This window comes from Hydra vulgaris, chromosome 01 (genome assembly GCF_038396675.1).
Source record: "Hydra vulgaris chromosome 01, alternate assembly HydraT2T_AEP".
In the NCBI taxonomy this organism is placed as follows: domain Eukaryota; kingdom Metazoa; phylum Cnidaria; class Hydrozoa; order Anthoathecata; family Hydridae; genus Hydra; species Hydra vulgaris.
Window position 1 is genome coordinate 25,143,967 of NC_088920.1, and position 27,600 is coordinate 25,171,566.

The 27,600-nt window shown below is 26.4% G+C and overlaps 1 protein-coding gene across 2 annotated transcripts in view; it reads right to left on the reverse strand.

Annotated features, from left to right (window-relative positions):
• LOC100198483 (sortilin-related receptor) overlaps window positions 1-27,600 on the reverse strand; it is a 94,468-nt gene that overhangs the window by 12,783 nt on the left and 54,085 nt on the right. Inside the window, exons 21-27 of one of the 2 annotated variants that reach the window (XM_065787753.1) lie at window positions 27,146-27,265; window positions 20,898-21,011; window positions 20,388-20,540; window positions 20,173-20,289; window positions 8,962-9,132; window positions 8,648-8,764; window positions 3,946-4,080 (exon numbers count right to left, since the gene is read on the reverse strand). In XM_065787753.1, the coding sequence (XP_065643825.1) occupies window positions 3,946-4,080; window positions 8,648-8,764; window positions 8,962-9,132; window positions 20,173-20,289; window positions 20,388-20,540; window positions 20,898-21,011; window positions 27,146-27,265 (927 nt within the window). The remainder of the gene's footprint in view (window positions 1-3,945; window positions 4,081-8,647; window positions 8,765-8,961; window positions 9,133-20,172; window positions 20,290-20,387; window positions 20,541-20,897; window positions 21,012-27,145; window positions 27,266-27,600) is intronic. The other variant, XM_065787754.1, reaches the window with a different exon arrangement.

Below are 27,600 nucleotides of genomic sequence, written 5' to 3' on the forward strand. Positions count from 1 at the left end.
GATGTTTTTACATTGGCTACTTGGAATAATAAAAGGACATTTGTTTTTAAGAGATATTCTTGTAAAAAAGATGAAACAAATGATTAATAAAGCAACTGCTCAAGATGGTGAAAAAAATGTAAAGTAGAACGAGGTTTGACTTGAAGAGTAGGAATAAAAGCTTCCAAACCTTTAGTACAGAAAGAACAAAATCTTCTGAGATGCACTTTATGCATACATATTATGGATATAAACATATATGCTTGCTATTTATTTGGATGCTGGCATACAATATCCCTTCATATTTATATAAACTTTATTATTTATATGGTGTAACATTTGCCGAAAAATTTTTTTTTGATGATAATGATGATGATGTTGGTAAAAGTTTGAAAATTAAATATTGATGGTTTATTTTTTGTAAATAGCTTTTTACCCTAACCACAGATACTGTGTTGTGTGTCCTAACCACAGATACTGTGTTGTGTGTACAAATTATCTGTGGTTTAAGTAAAATGCTAGGTACAAAATTATATTTATGTAAAAAAAACTGCATGTTTTTGCACACAAGCATTTGTTTACATCCACTCACTTTGAATTCTATGTGATATGAAAATGATAAAAAGTTTCCTTTTTTATTTATCAAGATTTTATTTATATATTAATTTATTACTTTTTATTTATATTTAATTTATCAAGATTGTCAAACTAATAATTTTCGAAATTATGTTTATATGTCAAAAAAAATTATTTCAATAAAACAACATTTAGGCAAAAGGTTTGCAAATCATTAAAAAATTTATTTAATCATGACAGTCGATATCATCATGAGCAAAAAAAGAGTGGATCAATGTTTCTGAATATATAGGTTTGTATATTTAATATGCAGGAATATAATCCTGGAAAAGATATGCTTGCATTGAAGTTATCAATGCCAAGAGATCTTAGATATGACTTGTTTATTTGTGTATCTTGGAACACATATAGAACTTTATAACTTTGCAATATAGGTGAATGATTCGAATAAAGCCAATCTGGTTGCAAGAGAAAAAGCAAGCTTAAAGGATAAAGATTTGTGGCTAAACTTAAAGAATTGTTTGTAACTTAAAGAATTACTGTAAGTGTAATAGCCAAATTCATACTTATCAAAAGAAAAACTGTTTGTTAAAATGCAACAATGAAACTTTTATGTATGAGATGGAAATATGCTTACAAGTTCGGCAATTTTATGTTAAGCGAAAACTTTTTTATTTTTGAATATTTTAATTAGTTTTAATGAGTATAAGTGACTTTTATTCAAAAAATGTAAAGTTTATTTTTAAAGGAATGTAAAACAGTTTTTAAATACTTATTAAAGAAGTACCTTTTTTCTTATCATCTGCTAGCTAATTTATTATGTAAAACATAATTGTTGCAATTAAATAGTAAGTTAAGTGTGGAATAAGCTGTATATACACATATACTTATTTATAAGCAATTTATACTAAACTTAAAGTCAGTATAGTAAAATATTATTAGTAAAACATTGTAATTAAGTCTTTCCATCATAGATAAAATATGTAGCAAATGAAAAACTTGATGAAAAAAAAAAAAAAAGAAAAAAAAGGAATATATATATATATATATATATATATATATATATATATATAAAAGGCCCTATATATATATATATATATATATATATATATATATATATATATATATATATATATATATATATATATATATATATATATATATATATATCAGGCCTTGTTAAGAAGCGTTACGCAGCTCACATTTTGCTTGCGAAAAGGCGATTTGCCTACGCGTTCAGCAGTTTTGTGTTATACAAAAACTTTTATCTTTTAGAACATTTAAATTATCCTTTGATATCGTTTATGTGACATCTATTCAGAAGAAATAAAGTTGTAAGTAAAAGCATTTAACCGCAATTGTAAACTAATAGATTTTTTGTTAAAGAATGTTTAATATTTTTGTTGTTTTTAAAAATTAGTTAAAGAAACTAAAGTGTTTTAAGTTTTATCTTAAGGAATTAAATATATAAATTCCTTTTAAATATATAAATTATTTTTTGTCATAACAATTTAAAAAATGCACGATTTATTTTGATATAAATATTTTATTAATAAGATATTTTATTTTAAGTCGATTGTCAATTCAATAACATAAAGTTTTAATGATGTTCATTTAATTTATGAAAATAAACTATGATCACAAATATGTTATTGGTAACTGATAAAACTCTTTATCAGGGATGCGGAGTCCCAAAAAGGACTCCAGATTTGAAAGTCACAAAAAGATTATTTTATCCTAGTTTTTGGTATCCAGGAGCTCTGAAAATATAAATAAGTTTATGGACTACTAATAGGAAAAAAAGTAAGACTTTTAGGTTAGAGGAACAATCGTTTTTAAAGCCCGAAGTCCTGAGGTATAATGGGGACAAGGACTCCGGGCTTAAAAACAATAAGTTTCAAGTCATTAAATCTCGTGAATTTTTTTATTATAGCAGATAATAAGTCAATAAACATGTTTAGAGCTTTTGGACACTACAAACTTAGAAAAAATAGAGATATAAAGCCGGAGTCCTTTTGGGACTCCGCATCCCTGCTCTTTATTGCTTAAAAACACTATTAAAAAGAGTTCACAAAATAAATAAGAAAAAATTTATTAACAGTTAATAAAATAACCAAAAACTAACTGTAAAATTATAAGAAAATAAATAAATATTATGTTACGTTTTATGAAAAAAATATTTTTTTCAAAATAAAATTTAGTTCATATTTGAAAAAAATGATAAAAATGATTTTTCATATAAGAACTAAGATTTTATTTGTGACTTTTGTTATAGTAAGAAAAAAAAAGTAGCGCATTTTCAAGCGGTGAAAAATACGACGCAATAATAGACGCAATAAAAAATAGACACAAGTGACATAATATAACTTCTAACAATATAAAATATATTTGCTGAGTTGAGTTACTTTGAAATGCGTTACGCGTATTACTAATTTCTTTTACTGTAAACCTTGTTAAAAAAATCTTGCTTTATTATCTAAAGCTAATGAAAACAAATTGATGTTGTACTTATTACCAATTGTTTGGTACACAATGGTTGTGTGGTACACAATGGTTATTTACAAATAAAAATAAATGTTACGTTATGTATTTAATTGTGAGAGCTTTTAAACAGTGTTTTGTGCATTTTACAAAAGAGTATGTTGATTTATTTTTATTTCAATTGCTATTACATGCTATGCAAGGAAATTTTTATCATTTATGATGGTTAATGAAGATTACTAAATAAAAATAAAAATAATAAAATTTATAGTGTTAGATATGCAAGTACAAAATAAATTTACAGTTATACATATGCAATCCATATAAAGTAAGCAAAATAATAAATTAAGTAAAAAAGTAAATTTTAATAAAGTAAAGAAATTATTACTAGTAAAAGTTGTAAAATAAAGTGAACTATGAATGAAATGATACTTTGTAAATGATATACATAATAAATGATATGAAATAATTATGTATGTTGAAATGATGTATTACAATTAATGAAATGATATACTATGTACATTTAAATGAGTTTGTATGTATACTAAAATAAAATATTAGGTATACTTAATTATTATATACATTGAAACGATGTTTACTAAAATGATGTATTATGTTTATTGAAATGAAGTATTATGTATGCTGAAATGCCGTATTACATATGCTGAAATTATGTATAATGCAACATACTGCATGCATAATACATACATTATGCATGCATTATGTAATATGATAATTTAGATAAGAAATTATATTACTGTTTCATTTAAAAGCATTTAAATAATATATCTTCTTTGCTTTCATTTAAAAACATTTAAATAATATATCTTCTTTGCTTTATTAAAACTTTTGACAATAACAAATGTGTATGAATATAGTTTTTTTTAAATATACAAATATATTTCTTACTGCAAACTTTAGGATCTTCATCAGAAACATCGCCACAATCCACAACTTGGTCACACTTTTTATGTTGAGGGTAGCAACTGCCATCATTTATAGTGCAGTTAAAACTAAAAGGTGCAGGGTAGCAAGTGTCAACTACTAAAATAGGAATTAATCAACATAATGTATAAGGTAATATCTATTTACTACTGCATATTTAGATTAGTGCATACTTTTAGTCAAATAAAGTTGGCACATCTATATGTGCTCTAAGTTGAATATAGAATATGTGCTGTATATTAGGTGTAAGTTAACACATATATAGAATATGTGCTGACTTTATCAGCACATATATACTATGCGTCGCTAATGTATAGTGTACTCAGTTGTAAAAAAAGTTTGTAAACAAATTTTTTGAAATTGTAATAGAAATATACTAATAAATAATATGTAAGCTAATAAAAGATAAATTAGATAAAAGATAACTATCTTTAAATTTTCTAAACTATAAGTTAAAAAATAAGAAATAAATTGTTTATATAAACAATATTGGTATATTCCACAAAAGAAACTACAAAAGAGGTCAATTTGAATTTTTTTAATAATTTTAAACAAAAGAGTAATGAAAGAGTAACGAAAGAGTAACGAAAGAGATGAAAGTTTATCAAAAAGATATTTTTAATAACAAAGTTACTTTATTTTGCATAAACTGAATTATTTTAACCTAAAGGTGACATCTTTAATTTCTTCTTCCTTTTTAACTAAGCATTGGTCAGATTTTACATTTCTTTTTTAAAAAAATTTCAACAAAATAGAAAAGAACTTTTGCTATTTTCATATAACATTAGTTAAACAAGACATAAAAACAAGACAAAAGTTTCATTAGAAAGCAAAGTATATTTTATTAACACATGAGCTATTAAATCTTTTCAAGGAATTAAGATGCTTAGTTAAAGCACATTTTCACTTTAAATGATGTGTAACATAACTTAAAGCTATGTGAATGTACCTAGAACTTCTTTTTCTAAAGATTTTATTGTTTACAAGATGCCAATGCACAACTCCTGACAAGGTTTTTATACACTTATAATAGTAACTTTTTAAATGTAAGTTAGAACCAAAATGTCAATAGAATCAAGATAACATGTTTATGTTCCAAAATAAGTCACTTCTGATGAAATTTTCATTTTAATGGTAACAAGTATTGAATTCATGGCATTCTGTTAAAATGTTCAATTCAATTCACAAACTTTTAATAAATAGAAATTAATTCTAAAATTTGAAACATTTTTTCATTTAGTTTTTCTGTATAACATTATTTAAATTTTCAGTCATTTTCAGGTTCTCTTTTTTTTTTCTTTTTCACACAATACTTAGCTAATTTTGGTCTTTAGAATGAAAACTTTAATAAAAAAATATCTAAAAGTTTAATAAAGATTTTAAATAGGAGATTTTTTTCTGTTGCAAAGAAAGGTTGGCAGTCGCTCATTGCAAGGAGTACTGGCAACCAAAAGTGCAGTAAACCTAGCTTTCAGATATAGGAGAGTATTTGCAAAGCAGCAGATATTATGAAGACTTTTTAAATGCTGTGAGGTTAAATTAGGATCATCCAGAAAACATCCAGATTTTGAAATAACTTTAAACATAACACTGGTGAAACTGGTGCCATAAATTTAATTACACATGCAGAATCAAGTAAACCTCTGAGAAAGATGATAGACAACTCAAGGAGGTCACAATAGTTGTCTTAAACTGATTCACAGAGCAACTGATTTCGAGTAAATTTTCTGCTTCACTGTGTCAGGAGTTTCACCTAGTTCTGAGCTGGTCATTTTTTTTCTGATCCAAAGAGGACTGATTCTAATGTTCTTTCATTGTTTTAGTTTTTTAGAGGAAACTCTAAATATGTTTTAGAGGAAACTCTAATAACTTTTTTGAAAAACTGAAAGAGAAATGAAACTGAAAACTGAAAAGAACTAAAACAATGAAAGAACATTAGAATCAGTCCTCTTTGGATCAGAACTGGGTGAAACTCCTGACGCAGTGAAATTTAGGTGTCAAGTTTTCACCTGACACCTAAATTTTCACTGTCTCACCAAACTCATCTCATCTTCAACAACTAGCAGGCACTTAAACGTGTAACTGTTATTAAAAGACAATCCACATGATCTTTTCCACAAAGAATTAAATTATCATTCCGATATAATTTCAATAGTATACCATCTGACAAAATGCATTTCAAAGCTGCAACTTCTAGTTCACACTTTATGATGTTACTAAGGTCAAAGTTATGTCCCAAACTTTAAGCAGAGTCAATAAAGATGAATGTTTTAACAAAATGTCCTTTTTACAAACAAATAATTATCATAATATTTTTTTTTTGATACAATACTTATAAAATTATTATGCAGCAATCATCATTATGCTAAATAATTATGCTAAATTATGCATTATGCTAAATTACTAGTTGATAACTGTTGGTTCTTTTCTTGTTTTCTTCTAACATTTTTCAGCTAAATGGCTTTTGCCTTCCATTCTTCATTTGCTGCCAGTCCTTTGTTAATTAAGTCATGTATCCTCATTGACCTATTTGTTTGCCAAGGTTCGTGTTTTGGAGTTATAGAGTTGAGAGAGGGTTATATCACAAATAAGTAGCTTCCTCGTCTGTAGTGGCTTTCTCGACCTTGAGGAGGTGAATTAACAAAACAAAAAAAATGTATACAGTACTGTGAATAAGTTTTAGACCACTTACATTTTTTCAAAAAATCCCGAAGAGTTCTTCTCTAATATTTAAGTTTGTAGTTCTAAATTATAAACTTATTAAAACACATGCATTTCACACAAAATATGGAACAATTACAAACATTTTAATGTCAAACTTCATAAAAACTTTTAATATTTACAATGTCCTCCTTTAGCCTCAATCCCAGCCAATATTTGCCGGGGAATAGATTCATACAAGTTAGTTATAAAATCCTGGGGTGGGAATGTTGTGCCATTCTCTTTGAAGTACTTCAAAATATTCTTCAGCATTTCGGGGAGCATGTTTGACCTTCTTTCTGTCCAGGTAATTCCAAATATGCTCAATGATATTTAAAACTGAACTCTGGGGGGAGGGGGGCAGATCATCAATTCCAGTACTCCTTCCTCTGCCATTTCATTTATATAATTTTTTACCACTCGAGAACAATGTTTTGGGTCATTGTCCTGCTGCAGAATAAAATTATGACCTATTAGTCTCATTCCAGATGATACAGCATGGTGCCTTAGGATATCCGCATAACGTTCCCCGGTGAGTCGCTCCCCTATTTTAATCAAATCACCTACTCCAGATGAAGATAAACAGCCCCAAACTTGTAAAGAGCCTCCTCTGTGTTTAGTAGTAGGATTTAAACACTCGGGCTGATAGGCTTCTTCAATTCTTCTTCAAACATATTGGCATCCTTTTGTTCCAAAAATTTCGAATTTGGACTCATTGATGTACAGAACCCAATTAAACATTTCCTGGGCCCAATCTTTGTGTTAATTTGCATATTTAAGTCGTTTTTCTTTATTGCCACACCGTAATAATGGTTTTCGAATTGCAACACACCCTCTTAATCCCAATTTGAGTAGGTGCTGTCGAATAAAAGAAGAGCTGACATTTTCCCCAGTTGCTGTGTTAATGTCTTTTGCCAGCTCAGTTGATGCTTTTTTTTGTATTTCTTAAAGATAGGATTTTTAAATATTTATTGCCATCTTTTGTTAGCTTAGGAGGTCTACCACTTTTCTTTCTATCTTCAAGGGAGCCAGTTTCTCTGATTTCTGTAACAGCATTCTTCGAATATCCTGTTTTGGATGTAGTCATTATGACACATTTTTTTAATAAATAAGCAAACAAATCTCATGTTTCCTCATCAATTTCGTTTATTTATTCAAAATAATATATTCTTTCAACTTTTTTTATATATTATTAAACTTAAGTACGCTTTAAAAAAATTACATAGGAAAAAAATTGTAAATATGTCTAATTATACAAGTGGTCTAAAACTTATTCACAGTACTGTATATATTTAAATTGATTTTCATCAAAATTTTTAATATTCCGAAAAGATTTGGCTTTTTTAAATAAAAAAAAATTTAAAAAGAAAAGACTCGGCTAACACAATTCAAAAAGTTTTCTCTTATAAATTATTTGTCACTCGTGAGATGTTCAAACTTTTGGCATTTTTTGGAATAAATATCAGGTTATAATATATATTCTAATTCGAACAATAAAATAAAAATGATGGAATTAATTTTTCTAATAAAATTCGATGGAATTAATTTTTTTAAATGTATAATAACCAAATATTATCACAAATATAGACATAGACTAATTTAAAACTATAATTCTAAAAATTTAATAGAATTTATTTATGTCAACTTACTTTCCAACCGGTCTGTAAAAAGTTTGATAAATAAAAAAATAATAAATAACCTTCCCACTTCAAATTAGAGTATAACTAACTAAAATGCTTTGAGTTTAGATGAATTGCATCATTCATAATGGCTCATCATGTTTACACTACATATGTACACTACAGATTAGCCCATAGTAAAAGAACTAAATTACTGCCATAAATAATAAATACATAAAAAAATTACTGCCATAAATAGTTCCATAAATACATAAAAAAATTATTCTAACTTTCTCCCTCATACAATTTCTATAAATATTTAATATATCTACATAAAAAAGACTTACAAGTTTCTTTGCAAACACTCTTAGCTTCATCTTCTCCAGAAGAACAATCTTTTTTCTTATCACAAACCTTATTTTGTGGAATGCATTCGCCAGAATTGCATTTGTAACCAGAACAAGCTACAAAAATAAATTTACTTCATAGACTTAAAAATCAGCTTCATTTGTCCTTATTTTACAATATAATAAATATTTATAAATATTGTTATAAATATTTTATTATATATATATATATATATATATATATATATATATATATATATATATATATATATATATATATATATATATAATATATAAATTATCATAAATCTTACGAGCCGAAGTTGTCATTGATGTTTTGCAATTCCATTCATCAGAACCATCTTTGCAATCATACATTCCGTCACATCTTGTATTTTTTTCATAACACGCAGTACGGTCAGCACAATAAGCTTGTCCAACTTCACATTTAAGTGGTACTATTGGTGGCTGCCAGGTAGTAATTGCTAAAGTAAAATTATAATAAAATTTATAAAAATAATATATCATCGGTGAAAAGTTATTACCATGTATCAGGCCTTGTTTTAAATAAAAAATGCTTGACGCATTAGCTTAACGCGATATTTGATGTCATAAAATTCTCTTTGTTTTTTAATTTTTTAAAGACACTAACTTTTTTAAATTACCGCAATAATATTAATTATTGCAAAACGAGTTATTTAACTTCCTTTTATTTATTACTTTAAGTTTATTTTCTTTTTCTTTTTTTTAATATTAAATAATCAAATTTAATATTACATATTTAAAAATGTTTCTTATTAATAAATTTCTTTCTTTTCTCGACATTTCCATAATTGAATCAAAATATGTTAAATATGTTCTTAAATTTCTAATTGTGGCTTTGCAACTACAAATGATTTTTTTTATTTAAAAAAAATTAGAGAGTAACAAATAAAAAAATTACGCTAATTTATTTACTTTATTTATTAAAAGTTTATTAGTTTATTATTTTATTATTAAAATTATATTGCTGTATCATTTATTAAAAAATAACCACTGCGATTTAACTTGTATTATAAAAAAAAAGTTTGTTTAATATTTTGTGCAAATTTTTGATGCAGCCGTTTATTTAAAATTCAATTTTGATTAAAAAAAAAAAATGTTTAGGAAGGAAAACCGAAAAAACAATTGCGATAAAAATAAACTGATTTTTTTTAAGATCAAATATCAATATTATGATCAAATATCAAATCAATTTTAAGATCAAATATTAAGATCAAATAAAATTTAAATATTGAACCAAATTTAGTAATATTCTTTAATAGATTTGACAGTTAAATTAAACCCAAGCATTAACTTTAAATTTCATAAACTTAAATATACTTTTAAAATCAAAATTAAATTATATATTTTTAAAATTTAAATTAAATCATATATTTTTTTTAATAGAATAAAATTATATATTTTTATTAAATTATTTTTAAATTAAATTATATATTCTTTACCAGAAATTAATAATGTTTTTATGATCTTTGCTTCAAGCTTAAAAAATCAATCATTACAATAAAAAAAAAAAATAAAAAAAAAATAAACTTTAAATTTTATTTGAGTTTTTTTCATTAGTAAATGGCGCTTTATATCAAACTTTTGTAACAAATATTTTTACATAAACATCGTTCAAAAGTTAATGTGAGTTTTTTAAAAATTAAATACTTCATTTATCTTACCGCTAATAGGAAAATTTAAAAGTTAAAAAAAGATAAAAAGTTGCTTGACCGAAATCGCTCTATGCTTAACGCTTTAAAACAAGGTCTAATGTATCTCAAAAAATTGAGATTATCTGCAGAGGCAAAAATCTGAATTGATGACTATGAACTATGACTGTAAAGACACAATTACAAAAATTTAAAGATTAATATAACTCTGCATTAGGGTACGTCATACTAAAAAATGTTTGAAAATTTAATTTGGGGAGTGGCTTTATTATGGGTTGGGGTAAGTTAAGCAATATTCAACCAAAAAAATTTTTTTTTTTTTCTTTTGTATAAAAATTAACTTGAAAAATGTAAAAAAGCGTATAACAATGCGACTTACAAGCGTTAAAAAATACAACAAAAAATTAACAAAACCTTACTAATGTCTTCTAAATTTTTGATTATCCAATTTTTAATAAGTCCATTTGTTGTTGTAATCTATGAATTACAGAACACAGTTACTTAGTACTTGTTATTTGCTTTGTGTTAGTAGTGAATTTCATAGTGTATATTTCAAAATCAAAAAGTTGCAATATTTGTTGCATTTTATTTGTGGTTTTTCATTATAATTGTTTTTGTTTTACAGTAAAAAATAAATAAACTAGAATATTGTGTTATGGAGCGTTTAAAATTGAAACAAACTAGACATTCTTTAACAACTAATTTAACTAAGTATCTTGGAGTTGGAAAAGATTGGTTGGAAACAGAAGTTTCTACACTGAGAGATGTACTAAGGAAAGGTCTACATATTCAGAAAAGTTTGCTTCTTTCTGATGATCTTGATAGGTGAGTTTTTTGAAACGATATTGCAATATAATATAAACGATATAATAGAATTTTAGTGGGCACAGGACGTCTTATAACATCCATAGAACATCCATTAGACATCTTGACACCCGTTGGGCGTCTTGGACATTCAAAGGACGCCCAAGTATTAGACAGTTCAAGTATTTTAAATGACAATGTTAAAACAGTTTAAATTTTATGTTTTTTTAGGAGATGTCATCTACCTATAAAAGAAATCTCAGTGGTATTGGCAGACTTGGTACTGAAACAATGGTCTCAATCCAATGCTTTGTTTAAGACCCCTGTTGTCATATCTCGAAGAAAGCTGTCAGATAAAATTTTAACTGCCTGGCATAAATTTAGAGACATTTGTAATCAAAAAGAAACAAAAGAATAAACTGTCAAATTGTGGGAAGGTAAGCTGGACAAATTGTTAGATATAACAAAATGTAGGTGTAACATTTTACTTTGTACAGATGAAAATTCTCTTTGTAAGGAAGTTAAAAATTGTTCTGCAGGAGTTCATATTTTATGCATTTGCTCTAAAGCTATCAAGTTGCCACAACTTGATTTATTATGGCTCAAATCTCAAAGAAATAAGGTTGGTGAAAAATCAGGCTACCAAATATACCAACTAGACAAGGAAGAAACAGAAAGACAGGTTAAAGCAGTGAAACGTAAAATAACAGATATTGCATCTATAGAAAAAAGAAAAAATTTGATTAAAAAACCTCACATTAATACACAGGTTCAAATTGAAAACATCGAAGACAAAGCTTATGAATCAGTGGGGCATGACTTAGATCAAGAAACTTAACCTGAAAAAATTAAAGATGTAAATGAAGAATCCTCAGAAGATAACTCCAATAACATCAAACAAAAAACTTCCCCATTTATTACCATTAAACAAAACTACATGAAGATCCCTAATACAGCACTAGCATCTCTTCGATTTGACATATCTCCTGCTGCTACATCTGCAATTGTATCTGCTTTTCTTCAAGATTTGATCAAATCAAATTACTTGACTCCAAAAATGGCTAGTTTAGCATGTGATCCTAAGAAGATTTGGAGAGCCAGACAACAGGTTGTGGCTAAAACTAGAGTTTTGTCAGAAAAAATAATTATTGAAGCAATTGGTCTTTATAACTGGATGGTTCCTAGAGGAATTGATCAAACTATAATTGTGATCGGATCAGATTCTACAAATTCAATGCTACCTTTAAGACACCTGATTGCAAATCTTGATAGACCTACAAACTCCAAAGATGGATTCAAAGGGCCTATAGGCAAACTATTATCAAAAGTAAATCAACTAAAACGACTAGAAAAGTTTGAACCGATTAGACAGATTGAACCTTTAATTAAAATTCCGGATGATATTTTAAAGACTATGTCAGCCGATGCTTCACTAAGCTACAAGTTAGTTTCTTGTCTTGAATCAGGTATCTTGAATCATTCACTTGTCAACAGAAAATGTGTCAATCTTTGCCATAGCAGGTGGCTCACAACCGGTCAAGCAATTCTTTGGCTTTACATTAGTGACCATGGCCTGGAAGGTGATATTTAAAAAAATCTAAATGTTCTTTCTCAGTTTGTGGCTCAACTATACTTTCACAGGTGGTTTAGAATCAAGGTAAAGCACTCTATTGTTGATGGGCCCCATCATCTAATCAAACTTCTTTATCTATTAAGAGGTCAAACAATCGAAGTTATGGATACTGTTAGTAAGTCTGTTCAAAATGGTGCATTTCATGCTCATTCTGAGTCTCTCCTTATTTCTCTTCTTGCAAGCTCATCAAATGAAAATAGAGCTTTTGCAGTCAAGATGATTATGAAAGTTAGGGGAGAATCAGAGCAAGGTGATGTAAGTGTAAGAAACCGAAAAAAACCTACACTTAACTTTGATGCTATGACTCTCCTTGAACTCATTGACTGGAGTAATGAACAAATCTTGGAGCCAAATTTTACATGTAATATGACAAAAAAAGATGTACAAAAAGTAATTGATTCTCCTATGGAAGTACCTTACTATCCTCTCCACACCCAGTCTTGTGAAAAAGTCGTTAAACAAGTGACTGAAGCAGCAGCTGCTGTTTGTGGTTTTCAGAGGCGTGATGGTTTTATTAGAGCAAGAATAGAGCACAGAGATGTTGTTCCAAATCTGAAATCCAAGAAAGATGTAATCAAACTGTTTAGTTGATGTTCAAGCTTTATTTTAGTGAAAATTTTATTTTCCATAAAAATATGTTTTTTTTTAAAACATTTTATGTAATAAAAATATATTTGGACAAATCCGTGTGTGTCCACAGAACATTTTGGTGTTTCACATATAACAGTTGCAGGAAATTTATCTGCAGGTTTTAAATTTCAAGTAGCACTTTTTTAGAGCTCAACATCTTCACTCATGAGGGCAAATGAAATAAAAAGCATGAGCAAATTATTTCTGTGCTTTTATTTCCAGACAAGCCAAAACTCTAGTTTTTACCTAACTTGCTTGGTTTTTTAGTACAGTAAAAAGTATTTTTTCAAATCAATAATGCATATATATATATATATATATATATATATATATATATATTTATATATACATATATATATATATATATATATATATATATATATATATATATATATATATATATATATACATACATATATATTTAATTTTTTTGTCTGGTAAAATGTTTTAATAACCATGTGTAATAATAATTAATATTCATCATAACTATTTTTTCATTTTATCTATTGTTTTCGTTTCAATGTAATCTATTTAAATATCGCAATTTTCGAGTTCATTTGTTACCCCCCCCCCCCCAAAAAAAAAAAAATAAAATTTTTATTTTAATGTTGCTTAGAAATACCTACCACATAATAAAATCACTCCCTTAAATGTTTTTTTTTTAATTTAAAATTTTTTAAAAGTATGACGTACCCTACTCTGCATCTTTATTTTTACTTGTCTTTAATTAAAACTTAAATATTCAATTAAACTAAATTGAATTAAACATTAAGATATAATGTCTTTCATCAATTGATTTGCAAGTTTTGTGTCATGTGACAAAAAAATGGTATTTGATTCACAGTTTTAGCAGAAGATGCACATTGTAAACTACAGTTCAAAAGGATTGGAACCTCAAAATATCATTTTTTGAGATAGATCCCATCTTCAATCAAATAACTTACTGTCAGATAATTAATACGGTTTCCAATCCTCTCACTCTACTGCTGACATGCTAATTGCTGTGACTAAAAGATTTTAATATGCATTAGACGGAGATAGAGAGGCTAGGGCTGTTGCTCTTGACATATCTAAAGCTATCAACATAGGTTGACATGCTGGTCTTCTTCATAAACTTGCCTCATATGGTGTATCTGGGCGAGTTTTTGAGATTATAAAATCATTTCTTTCTAAACACTTTATTAAAGTTATCATTGAAGGCCAACACTCTTCTTAATTTCCAGTAACTTCTGGGGTACCTCAAGGTTCCATTCTTAGTCCTGTTTTGTTTCTTATTTACATTAATGACTTTCCCAACAACCTTACATCTAAAGTAGCCTTTTTTGTTAATGACTCAACTTTATACTCCTGTCTTGACAAAAAGTAGCCAATCTTGAATCTGATCTCATTTCAATAACAGATTGGGGCTTGCAATGGCTTGTAAATTTTAACTCTAACAAAACTCAGTTATTTACTGCATCAATTATTGCAATACTGTCAACATTCCTTTATTAATGAATGGCTACCCTCTAACTGAGTTCTCTTCTTTACGTCTTCTTGGATTATCGTTTACTACTGACCTTTCATGAAACCATATATACAATCGATTGCTAAATTAGCATCCGCTAAAGTTGCTAATTTAGCAATCTCTCTACAGATTTCTTATTCCTCCCTATATGGAATACTGTTGTCATATTTAGGTTGGTTCTTCTAATGATGCACTTACTCTACTAGACAAGGTCCAAAAACACATTTTAAACTTAATTGGACCTGCTGTATCTGCTATGCTTGAGCCTCTTTCTCATCATCATAAAGTTGCATCTCTTTCTTTCTTCTACAAATACTACCATCGTCGCTGCTCAAAGGAGCTATCAACTCTAGTTCCATCAACTAAAACTCATTCTCGCTTAACTCGTCATTCAGCAAAGTCTTATTTATTTACTGTATTTTGTCCTTACATGCTCAAAAAACTTTTAAATGTCTAGTTTTTTCCCCGCACTACAAACCTTTGGAACTCTCTCCCATCCTCATGTTTTCCTGACTTAACGGGTGATGCGGAAGTTATCGAACAAATCCTAATTTCATTATTAGAGTATAATAATTAGTTTTTGTGGTTTTATGCGTAGGCATAAACGTTCTATAAAATATAAACTTTATTATTTGAAACACAATTATTTAAAATGAGGTTAAATGCAGCTAAACGAGAATCTTTTCGAAAGCGACTAAAAATGTTTTTGTAAATAAACCTAATATTAAAAAAACAATCGTAAATCATTTTGAAAAAGAAGGATTTGCTCGAAGTACAATATATGATAACCTAAAAAGACTTGAAACTTTTCAATCGTTTTCTGATAGAAAGCACCCTGGTCGTCCGACATCCTGGACTAGAGAAAAGAAAGCTGAACTAACGAGACTTGTCAACAATCGAAAAGGGGTCAGTCAGAGAAAAATAGGTATTAAATTCGGTGTAAATCAATCGACAATTGGTCTTCAGTTAAAAAAAATGATTATTAAATATAGAAAACGTGAAAAGACTCCAAAATACACTATAGAACAACAAATAAAGGCAAAGAAAAGAAGCAGGAAACTAGTTAACCAACTCGCTTCTAGTCATCGATGACGAAAAATACTTTTGTTTTGCAGGGGACAACATACCTGTAAATTCTGGATACTACACAACCAACAAAAAGACATGCCCAGAAAGTGTTCGTTTTATAGGAAAAGAGAAATTTCCAAAAAAATTATCAATGTGGATAGCCATATCTGACTGTGGTATGTCTGAGCCATTGTTTCACACTTCCAAGGCTGTAGCGATCAATTCATCAATCTATATTAATGAATGTTTAGAAAAACAACTCCTTCCATTTATTCACAAGTATCACGGAGACTTTAACTATTTATTTTGGCCAGATTTAGCAAGTTCTGATTATTCTAAAGATTCTCTAAATTGGATGGACCAATATGTCTATTACGCTGATAAAGAATCCAATCCCCCAAATGTGCCTCAAGCACGACCAATTGAAAATTTTTGGGGACATTTGGCACAGAAGGTTTACGAGGGAGATTGGCAAGCTTCAACAGAGCAAGTTTTGATTGATCGCATTAAGCTAAAACTACAAGAAATTGATTTAAAATTTTTACAGTCGCATATGAAAGGCGTCAGAGCAAAATTGAGATCAATTGCAGATGGTGGTGTTTTTTCATATAAAAAATAATATATTTTTATTAAAAGATAAATGCTTTATTTTAAAAAAATATAATAGTAGTTTGTTTTTTTATTTATAAATAAGTTATTGACGTTTTTATTTTGTCCGATAACTTCCGCATCACCCGTTATACAACAGTTTTATAATGCGGTTTTCTGCCCTTTGATTGGTCATCTTTGGTCCTATAATTTGGGTTTTGCTTTTTAAATCACCATTTATATAACAGGGTTTGTGATGAAGCGAGCGCAATCGCGCTCCGCTCGTAAAACGCTCCCGTAAACAGTATTTTCAAACTATCTATGCGCGATAAACAACGCTCGTTCAGCTTATAACGAGAGTATAAAATAACGCTCGTCCAATAGTTCGGGATTATTTTTTTATTTTCATAAAATATTTAAAAAAGATCTTTTATTAAAGATATTCTATTACCAAAGCACTAATATAAAAAGCACTACGTCGTTCTCTTTTGCACTAACGTAATGAATGAGCAGTTTGAAGTCGTTAATAGTCACTAATTTCAATAATGGAATATTCACGTGGAAACGCAATGTGAATACAAAAATGCGCAAATAAAATAAGAATAGAAAATTAGAAAACCATTATAAGAAAATTGAAACTGCAGAGTATTTTTAATATTGTGAAAATATCAAGTAAGATTTATTTGATTTATTGTTTGTAATATTCCACACATCGTTTATAATAAAAATAAATAATAATAATAGAGTAATTTTTAAAATTAGTTTTTGTTCATAGTATAGGTTTTTTATTAACTATTATTTGTTTTAATTCAAATTTGAAACGATTCCGTTGTTTAGAATGTTTGCAATCAAGGACATTCGAAAAGGAAACAAAGTAATGATGTCAACATTTATTAAATGGAAAGTTATTATTCTTATTTATTATTATTTCAAATTATTCTTGTGTTATTATTTTAAGATAAAAAAAACGTAATTTAAAAAAGAAATTTTAGAAAAAAATTAAATAATTAATTTGAATAAAAAATATCAAGAAATATAAAAACCATTAACCATTAATTAAGTTTACAGTGTAACATTTTAAAATACATATATCAAAATAACGAAGCAAAACTAAGTCACTAAATTATACTTCAATACTAAATCAATAAGAAGTTGGGTTTTTGTTTGATATTATTTTTTTATAACATAAATAGTTAAAAATAAAATCGTAATCTGACAATATACAAGAAGTTTGGAAGTATAAAAATCTATTTCGTTGAAGTAGTTTCATGAGTGTGATACTAATTCAAACATTTTTTGACGAAAGAATTATGTAACAAATAAAAAAAAAATATAAAAAATAAAAAGCTTTTTATGAGCATTGCCTTCAGCAATTTTCATGATCGCGCTCGCCGACGTTATCTCGAACGCAGATAATCACGCTCGATGAAAACATATTCTAATTTTACGAGCTCAATATAACACGCTTGACGATTTTCTTCATCACAAGCCCTGATATAATATTGTTAATGTTTTTGTGATGAAGTAGGTGTTACAGTAGTGTGCAAAAGTTTAGAAAAACCAACTTTTTTTCAGTTTTTACTGCATAACTTTTCACAAACTTGCTAAAATAAGCTGGAATTTTTACCAAATGTGCTCTATATTATTTCAATTTAAAATACAAACAACAAAAGTTGTAAATCAGTTTCATGGCACAACTGTAGCATCAATATAACTAAACGCCAATTATGACAAAATAATCTGTAATGGCTGTCGTCCAGTTAAGAAACCGCTAAAATCTGCAAGAAATTAAAAAACCAGAATAAAATTTGCAAAAGATCATATTAGTTGGTCAGTTAAAGACTAGTCAAAAGTCTTTTTTTCTGATGAATCAAGTTTATGCTATTTAGTAGTGACAGAACTTGGTATGTTATATATGGTAGAAGACAGATTTTATCCAAAATTCAGTTACTCACTGTTAAACATGGAAGAGGAAATTTTATGGTTTGGGGATGTTTTAGTCTTGACAATGTGGGTCCCATTCATCACATAGAAGGTATTATGGATCAGAGAGTTTATTTAGACATCATAAAGAATGTTATGCTGCCACATGCAAAGCATAAAAAAACTTCCAAATGGATCTTACAACAAGATAATGATCCAAAGCAATATGCTAGATCTGTTAAAAAATATTTAAAATCACAAAAAATCAAAGTTCTTGAATAGCCTTCACAGAGCCCAGATCTCAATCCTATTGAGCATCTTTAGGAGTACATTGACCAGCAATTAGCTGGTAGAAAATTAACCAACAAAGACATTTATTTGCATTGATTAATGAATATTGGTATATTTCTTGGAATGTTCTCATTAAATTAGTAGATTCAATGCCTCATCTCTGTGATGCTGTTTTAAAGGCAAACAGATATGTCATCAAATACTAAGTGTTTTATTAAAACTATTTTATTGTTAAAAAAATGTTATTTTGTGATTTTTAGTAAAAGTTTCAGCTTTTTTTAAATGAATATTAATCAAATTCAGTTGTTTCTAAACTTTTGCATGGAAGCTTTTTCAAAAAAACTATTAAATGTTAATTAACCATTAAATTTTACAACTTATGTAGTTTGCATTTTAAATTGAAATAATATAGAGCACATTTGGTAAAAATTTCAGCTTATTTATGAAAGTTTGTGAAAAGTTATGCATTAAAAACTGAAAAAAAGTTGTTGTTTCTAAACTTTAGCATGCTACTGTATATTAAAATATGCAGCAATAGCAGTCAATGTCGATCCTTTTTCATGCAAAATACTAATCTGAGCATGTTTTTCTGTTGTTAATTCATTAGTTTTTCCCATAAACCATAATTTAATTTTTCTCTAAAATAACAACAAATTATGAATGAAACAAATTTAGTGGTTTAAGAAATAAATTACCTACATATAACTTTAATACTCAAAATTTTGAATGTAAAAATTAATTTTCAAACAAATCTTCTAAATTTTTCTCAAATTTAAAAACTGTTCCAAACTTTTGATTGTGTTTTTATATATATATATATATATATATATATATATATATATATATATATATATATATATATATATATATATATATATATATATATATATATATATGTATATATATATATATATATATATATATATATATATATATATATATATATATATGTACATATATATATATATATATATATATATATATATATATATATATATATATATATATATATATATACATGGATATTTTGTACTGAGGGACAGAATTTTCTAATATATTTAATATATTGTCTTTTCTAATTTTCTAGTATTTTATCAAAATATTTAAACAGTTGTGGTCAAACTATCAAAAAATATTAATTATATACATGGTGACATCATCATCATCATCATCATCATCATCATCATCATCATCATCATCATCATCATCATCATCATCATCATCATCATCATCATCATCATCATCATCATCATCATCATCATCATCATCATCATCATCATCATCATCATCATCATCATCATCATCATCATCATCATCATCATCATCATCATCAGCAGCAGCAGCAGCATCATCATCATCATCGTCATCATCAACACATTTTACTTACTACAATTAAACTCATCAGAGTTATCTCCACAGTCATCTATTCCATTGCATCTTGAGTAAAAAGATATGCAATTACCATTTGTGCAACGAAATTGATTTAATTGACAAACTTTAGATTCTATGAATAAACAATAATCATTTATCATACAATTCTTTTTTTTTTTTAATAACAAACTAAAGATTATTAAAAGAAAACTAAAAATTTTTCTAACTTACGAGTAAATGGTGTCTGAGTAGTGAATGAGCATCTTTCAGATGATTCATCAGAACCATCAGGACAGTCGTTATCTCTATCACAAAGCCAACTGATAGGTATACATCGCTTGTTTGGGCACAAAAAGTGCTTGCCATCTTCTGTGCAGTTATTAGCTATAAATTTTTAAAGTGTGTAATTTTTGTTTCTTAAATTTATTTTAAATTAAAATCAGTTATAAAGTTTTTTAATTATAAGTATCTATTTGCAACCGATGAACAAAGGACTGAAAAAAACAAACAAAAATGTTTTAAGTAGAAAAGTGAAAGTGATTTGAATAAATGCCAACTTACATAAAAGGAATATTTGGAATAAAAAGAGAAAAGAAAAAAAAGATACAGCAACAATCGTTGTGCTTTCAGAAAAAGAAAGATACACAACAATCAAATAAAGCTTTTTCAAAAAAACATTGTTGTTAAAATAATAAAAATAAGATTTATTTTAAAATTTTCAGATGTAAAAAAAATATATACTGCAAAATTTTTCATCGCTGCCATCAATACAATCATTTTCTCCATCACAACGCCATGAACTTAATAAACAACGCCCATCACACAAAAATCGGTCACCACTGCATTCTACAGCACCTTTTTTTAAAAAAAAAAAAAAAATGTGATCAGAAAGTAAAAAAGAAAGATCATTTATTAATGAAAACTATAAAAAAATAAAGTGCACACAGGACAACTCAATTTAGGCTGCGCTAAATAACTAACACAATTAAATCTACACCATACTAAATAACTAAATTCAGTATGGAGTGCATTTACTCCTAATGTAATTTATTTTACACACTTTAAAACTTACTAACACACATGTGATTTAAATATGATTTTTAAAAACAATTTTGGTAAATCTGTTGCCAAACAGAATAAATATATATACAGATATACATATATATACATATATATATATATATATATATATACAGATATACATATATATATATATATATATATATATATATATATATATATATATATATATATATATATATATATACATATATATATATATAATATATATATATTTATATATATATATATATACATATATATATACATATATATATATATATATATATATATATATATATATATATATATATATATATATATATATATATATATATATATATATATATATATATATATATATATATATATACAGGCTTTGGCAGGAATAGCTTGTGCCCGCCTCCATACCCGTGCAAATCAGTTTACACAGGCGAAATAAAGCCCTTGCAAAATAAAAATTTTTGTTAAAAATTAGGTTAAATATTTTTATTTTTTAACTTAGTTTGTTTTATGTTTTTCTTTTAAAAACATCTCAAATATTATAATTTTGTAAAACTGTTTGTTTTACTAGTTAAAAAACGAAATTATTTCTTTCAGGATATGCTAAAAAAATTATGAAAAAAATTGTTTTGAACTTTTTGATGTAAAAATAAAAAATAAAAATCAAACAAGTTATTTCAAACAGCTATAACTGTTCCGTATTATTCTGTGTTATGTTTAACGGTAAATAATTAGTATATTAAAAAGCAGGCAAAATATGCATGTGTTGCAAAAGAATTTAACATAATAGTCCAGGTTTTCAGTGTTCATTGGAAATTTGGAAATTTATACAATAAGAACTGTTAGATAATAGACAATTTTTTTTTTGTATAATCACACATTTTGTTTAATTGATTGATAAACTAGTTTGTCTTACTTTAAAGTTGTTTAAAGTAGTGCATATTTCCCTGCATACTTCCGCTTTAACTTTCTTGTTTTTTTTTTTTTTTGAAAAAGGCGGCATTTTATCTAATATGCTAATATTGTGAAAGTGATACGAGTGAAAGTGAAGAAACTGTGTTCGATTTTGAAATAAAGATATTTGGGCTAGTTTATTTAAAATGAATATTTATAAATAAATATATTCCTTTTGTATGATAAAAATTTCTTTATATTTTATTTTCGTTTTTATACTTGCTCTATATTTAACAGCATATTTTACAGCAATAAACTTGATATATAAAATAATACTGCATTTAATACCCTTCTATTAGTTCTATTCATAAAAACGCCTATATTATATAAGAATATATTTAAGTAGTATATATAACAGAATCTTAAATATTTGTACAAAGTCTCATAGAAATTAAAAATTAGATTACCTCAAGTTTTAACTTACATATCACATCAACATAACATATTTTCTCCTAATTTTCAAAATGAATATAAAATCAATTACGAGTTCATAAAAGAGTATGATAGTAAACTGAAAGGAAACGATAGTTAAAACTGAAAGGAAACGATAGTTAAAACTGAAAGGAAACGATAGTTAAAACTGAAAGGAAACGATAGTTAAAACTGAAAGGAAACGATAGTTAAAACTGAAAGGAAACGATAGTTAAAACTGAAAGGAAACGATAGTTAAAACTGAAAGGAAACGATAGTTAAAACTGAAAGGAAACGATAGTACGATAGTTAAACGATAGATAAACGATAGTTAAAACTTTAGTTTAAAACAGTTGAAAAACAATTGTAAAAGAGGTTAAATTTTTAAAATTTAATTTAATCAACTATTTAATGAATCAACTAAAGAAGGGCAATAAAAAATGTTATATTTTATTCCATTATTTTAATAAGACAATATATTAATACCCAAATAGATCTTGCAAAATTGCTACAGTCATTGCAAAAATTTTTAAGGAAACCGCAACATGCTTGAATAAAGAAACGTGATGTGTGCGAAAATTGTTTTTCTGCCTTTTTTTGCCTTACTTGCAAATTATTGGTTTGACTATATTTGGACTATATCTGACTCAACAAAAATCTGATTATAAAACTGATAAAACTGGAGAATAAAAGAATAAAGTCTGATTAAAAATCGAGAAACAAAACCAAAACAAAAACATAATAACAAAAACTCACTAAGTAGAGCGCACACTAATAACTTCAAGCGAAAGATAAAAACTGCAGTGTAACTTTGAAAAACTATTATCTCAACTTTACAAGTACCCAACTATTCGAAGTTTAATTACCAAAGTCTTTTTAAATGATTTGTCACTCTCCTATTTGCTAATAAAGCGATTGTAGAAATTTTTATATATGATGACATTTTCATTCACAAAGAAGAAGAAAAATGAATGATCTTTTATAATAAAATAATTAAGATCATTCATTTTTATAAAACAACTATTTGATGTATAACAATTTTTTATATATTGCTGTTATATTAGAATGATTGATTATATCTTAACATTTGAACATTATTTTTTATTTCTTATTTAATTAATTACTAAATTATTAAATAAAAATTAAATATAAAAAGTTATTTTTAAAAAAACGTGCAAGTTTTGTGCAAGTTGTTTTTTTTGTCTTTTTATCGCTAAAAAAACATTTATTATAACAATTAAAATTTTTACTATACCTAGCATGAAGAATCAACAAAATAAAATTTTAAATAAAAAAATTAGAATTAAAAATTTTTTTATCAAAACGTAATAATTTTAATTTTTCAAAAAAGCCTGTGCAAGACTATCTATGCGTGCGGCCCACATAGCCCGCAAAGACGGATTTAGACGGGCTATTTATAGCTCGTGCACTCATTAACTCTTGCGTGTATATATATATATATATATATATATATATATATATATAAATATATATATATTCACAGATATAAACAAATGCCGGACAACTCAATTTACACCATGCTAAATAACTAACACAATTAAATCCACACAATACTAAATAACTAAATTTAGTATGGAGTGCGATTAAATCCACACCATACTAAATAACTAAATTTAGTATGTAAGAGCGCTTGCTCTTCTATTTGGGTGTTTATATTAGGGTGTTTCAAAGAAATGACTTATTAAAATTTCAACTAACATTGCTTTTCATATGGTGCACCACCCTTGATATTACTAAAATAAAAATTCTATCACATTTGGACCACTCTATCAATTCGCAAAATGGGCCCAAGGTTCATTTTTAGGCTGTTTTTGATCTTTTTTTTCAGTCAAATTGTGGGAACCCTTCCCATAGATCAATTTTAAAAAAAATCTTTTTTGGCAATTTTATTTATAAGAATTAAATCCAATGTTAAGCTTTACTTTGTCGGTCGTAGCCATAAAAGATGGCGTAATCACCACTGTTTCTACTTAATTAAAAGATCTATAATAAAAAAAAACAAAAAAACGAAGGTCTAGAATTAAAAAAAATGAATCCTGAGCGTGTTGACATTTAGCTTAATTCCTAACCTTTAAAACTTATGACAATATAGATAACCTTAACTTGGAAAGTATTCATACAGATATCTAAGTTAAGAAAATCTGCAGTCGACATTATTTAGCCATTAATAGATGATTTATTTAGTTTGGTGTTTTAAATCAATGGCTTCAATAGATCTATATTTTGGATTAAAGTCAAGACAAACAGAAATGTATCTTGTTCTTGCTAAACAAATTTAGAATTGCTCTAAAAGTTGTAGGATTGGATGTTGAAATGCTGTTCTCTAAGCATTTCTTTTGTAGTGTTGTTTTTTTTTTACATTAACAACCTAGCCAATTCTGTTCACTTCTTGTCAGTTGTTCGCTGATATACAAATCTCTTGCATTTCAACAAATCGTTTCTTTATGTAAAAATCCTTAATGTAAAAGTTTAAATTAAGATCTAAAAGGTTTAGATCTTAATTTAAACTAGTTAAAAGCTAACCTAATGTCTTAACACCTAAAAAACTGAACTTCTTTTTTAGTCTCTGAAATAAAATTATTTCTATGAGTATGTTGAAATTAAAATCAAAACTAATAATAAACAGTTATATCCTTCTAGAGTTATTAAATATTATGATGTGTTGAACTTTTACATTGATGAGTTATGCAAAAAAAATTTCATTTCAAGCTAAGGGTATATGCTTTTCAATAATTTGTCATTAAATAAAGTTACACTTAAAAATATTTACAATGCTTTATTTTTATCTTAGTTATTGTTGTAAAGTTTGGGGTCAAGTTAGAAACTTGACCCCAAACTTGACAACAATAATTGAAAAAAATTACATTAACAATTTGCTATTGTCTCAGCATTAATCCTTTAGAATAATATACTTCCAGTTATTTAAATCAGATACATCAGAGTTCTTCAAAAACTTAACATTCCAACCTTTCCGGTTTTAGTAAAGTCTTCTTTCCAGCGTAAATAAAGTTTGCTAATCTTCTTTTTGCTTGTGACTATGATTTATGACTATTAAGATTTACCATTTTCTTTCCCATTACTTCTTTACCAATCTTCTTTACCATTACTTTTTACCATCTTCTTTACCATTACTTCTTTACCCTCTTTTTCACAATTCTTCTTCACCATCTTCCATTACAAACTTTTTCTCAGAAAGTATCAAATACATTCATACTCCTCTAAAAATATATATAATGAAAAACTATAAGTACCATCTTATAAAACTCAGAAGTATGGTAAGCATTCTGTTGCCTATCAATGCATCTGTGAACAGAACAGGAGCCTTGTATGCATTTTGAATAAGTTCAAAAAACTACAACTTTGAATACCTTTACTTCATCTTAAACAAAATCAATTTTAAAATTCATTTTAACATTTTATTCTAACTTTTAGACATTATATCATGATTAAAATATTTATAATTTCATTAAACATTAAGTCAAAACTTATAATTTTCTCATCTTTATTATCATTTTTTTGTTTGTTAATTTTTTCCTTTTTTTATTATTATACCTGTAAATTATGATTTCTACATGTTTATTTTATTTTAACTTATTTTCTATGTGTTTTAATCTATCTATTTATGTTCTATGTGTTTTAATGTACGTTTTTGTACTTATAATTACTTATATTATATTTTAAAATTGAGGTCACTCCTTTTCTTAGACTTTTGTATGAGTGACACCATCCTATGAATCATTAACTTATTATTACAAATAATAGTATGCTTGGAACTATAATATTTATTATTGTTATTTTTTTTCATGACTATTATTGTAAACATATATATTATTACTATTACTATAATTTGTATTAATTTTGTTATCTTATAATTTTTTAGTTATTTTACTTTTATTAAAATAATTATAGCTAGCATAACAACAGATTGAAAAAAAGGCTCCAACAATTAGGACTTGAAATACCTATTAACTATTTGAATATAACTATTTAAAACAGTTTATAACAGAATAAATTAATATAATCTTCTTCAACCTGATGTTTTATGTTTATAATATATGTATTAGAAATGACCTTAAAAGATTAACTTATTATTATTATTAGAACTATTGTAAAAATGATTTACAGAAAATAATTAGCTTGTTGTTGTTTTCAAAGGAGACTCTCTCTTTCTCTCTCTCTCTCTCTCTCTCTCTCTCTCTCTCTCTCTCTCTCTCTCTCTCTCTCTCTCTCTCTCTCTCTCTCTCTCTATATATATATATATATATATATATATATATACATATATATATATATATATATATATATATATATATATATATATATATATATATATATATACATACATATATATATATATATATATTATATATATAATATATATATATATATAATATATATATATATATAATATATATATATATATATATATATATATATATATATATATATATATATATATATATATATATATATATATATAACAACTATTTTACATAAATATACACAGTTAAAAGAGTAAGTAGTTTGGCTGAAAATTTTACCACAGATAGCTTTATCTTCATCTGATCCATCAGAGCAATCATTATCTTTATCACATTTCCAACCTATTGGAATGCAGTTTCCATTTTTACATTTAAACTGATTATCTGCACAAGTTGTTCCTAAACAAATAATACAAACATATTTTTGGCAAATAGAAAAAAAATGTTTTAAAATTGATTGTACAGAATCAAAATAAAATCATTATCTAAGCATTCTTTTAAGCACCAGAAATTTGATTGGGTTTTTGGTCATATATTGATAGATAACAGACTTGATATTATTATCCTAATAGACTATAAGATACAGAGCCTAAAAAATTCACATTTTTAAATATTTTTTGTATTTTTACTAAGGTTCATTTTTGAAAAAACAATTTAAAAAAAATTTCAATTAAAACCATAGCTGTGGAGTCAGAGATTTGCGACATCTTTAGAGGAGTCAGAGTTGCTTAACA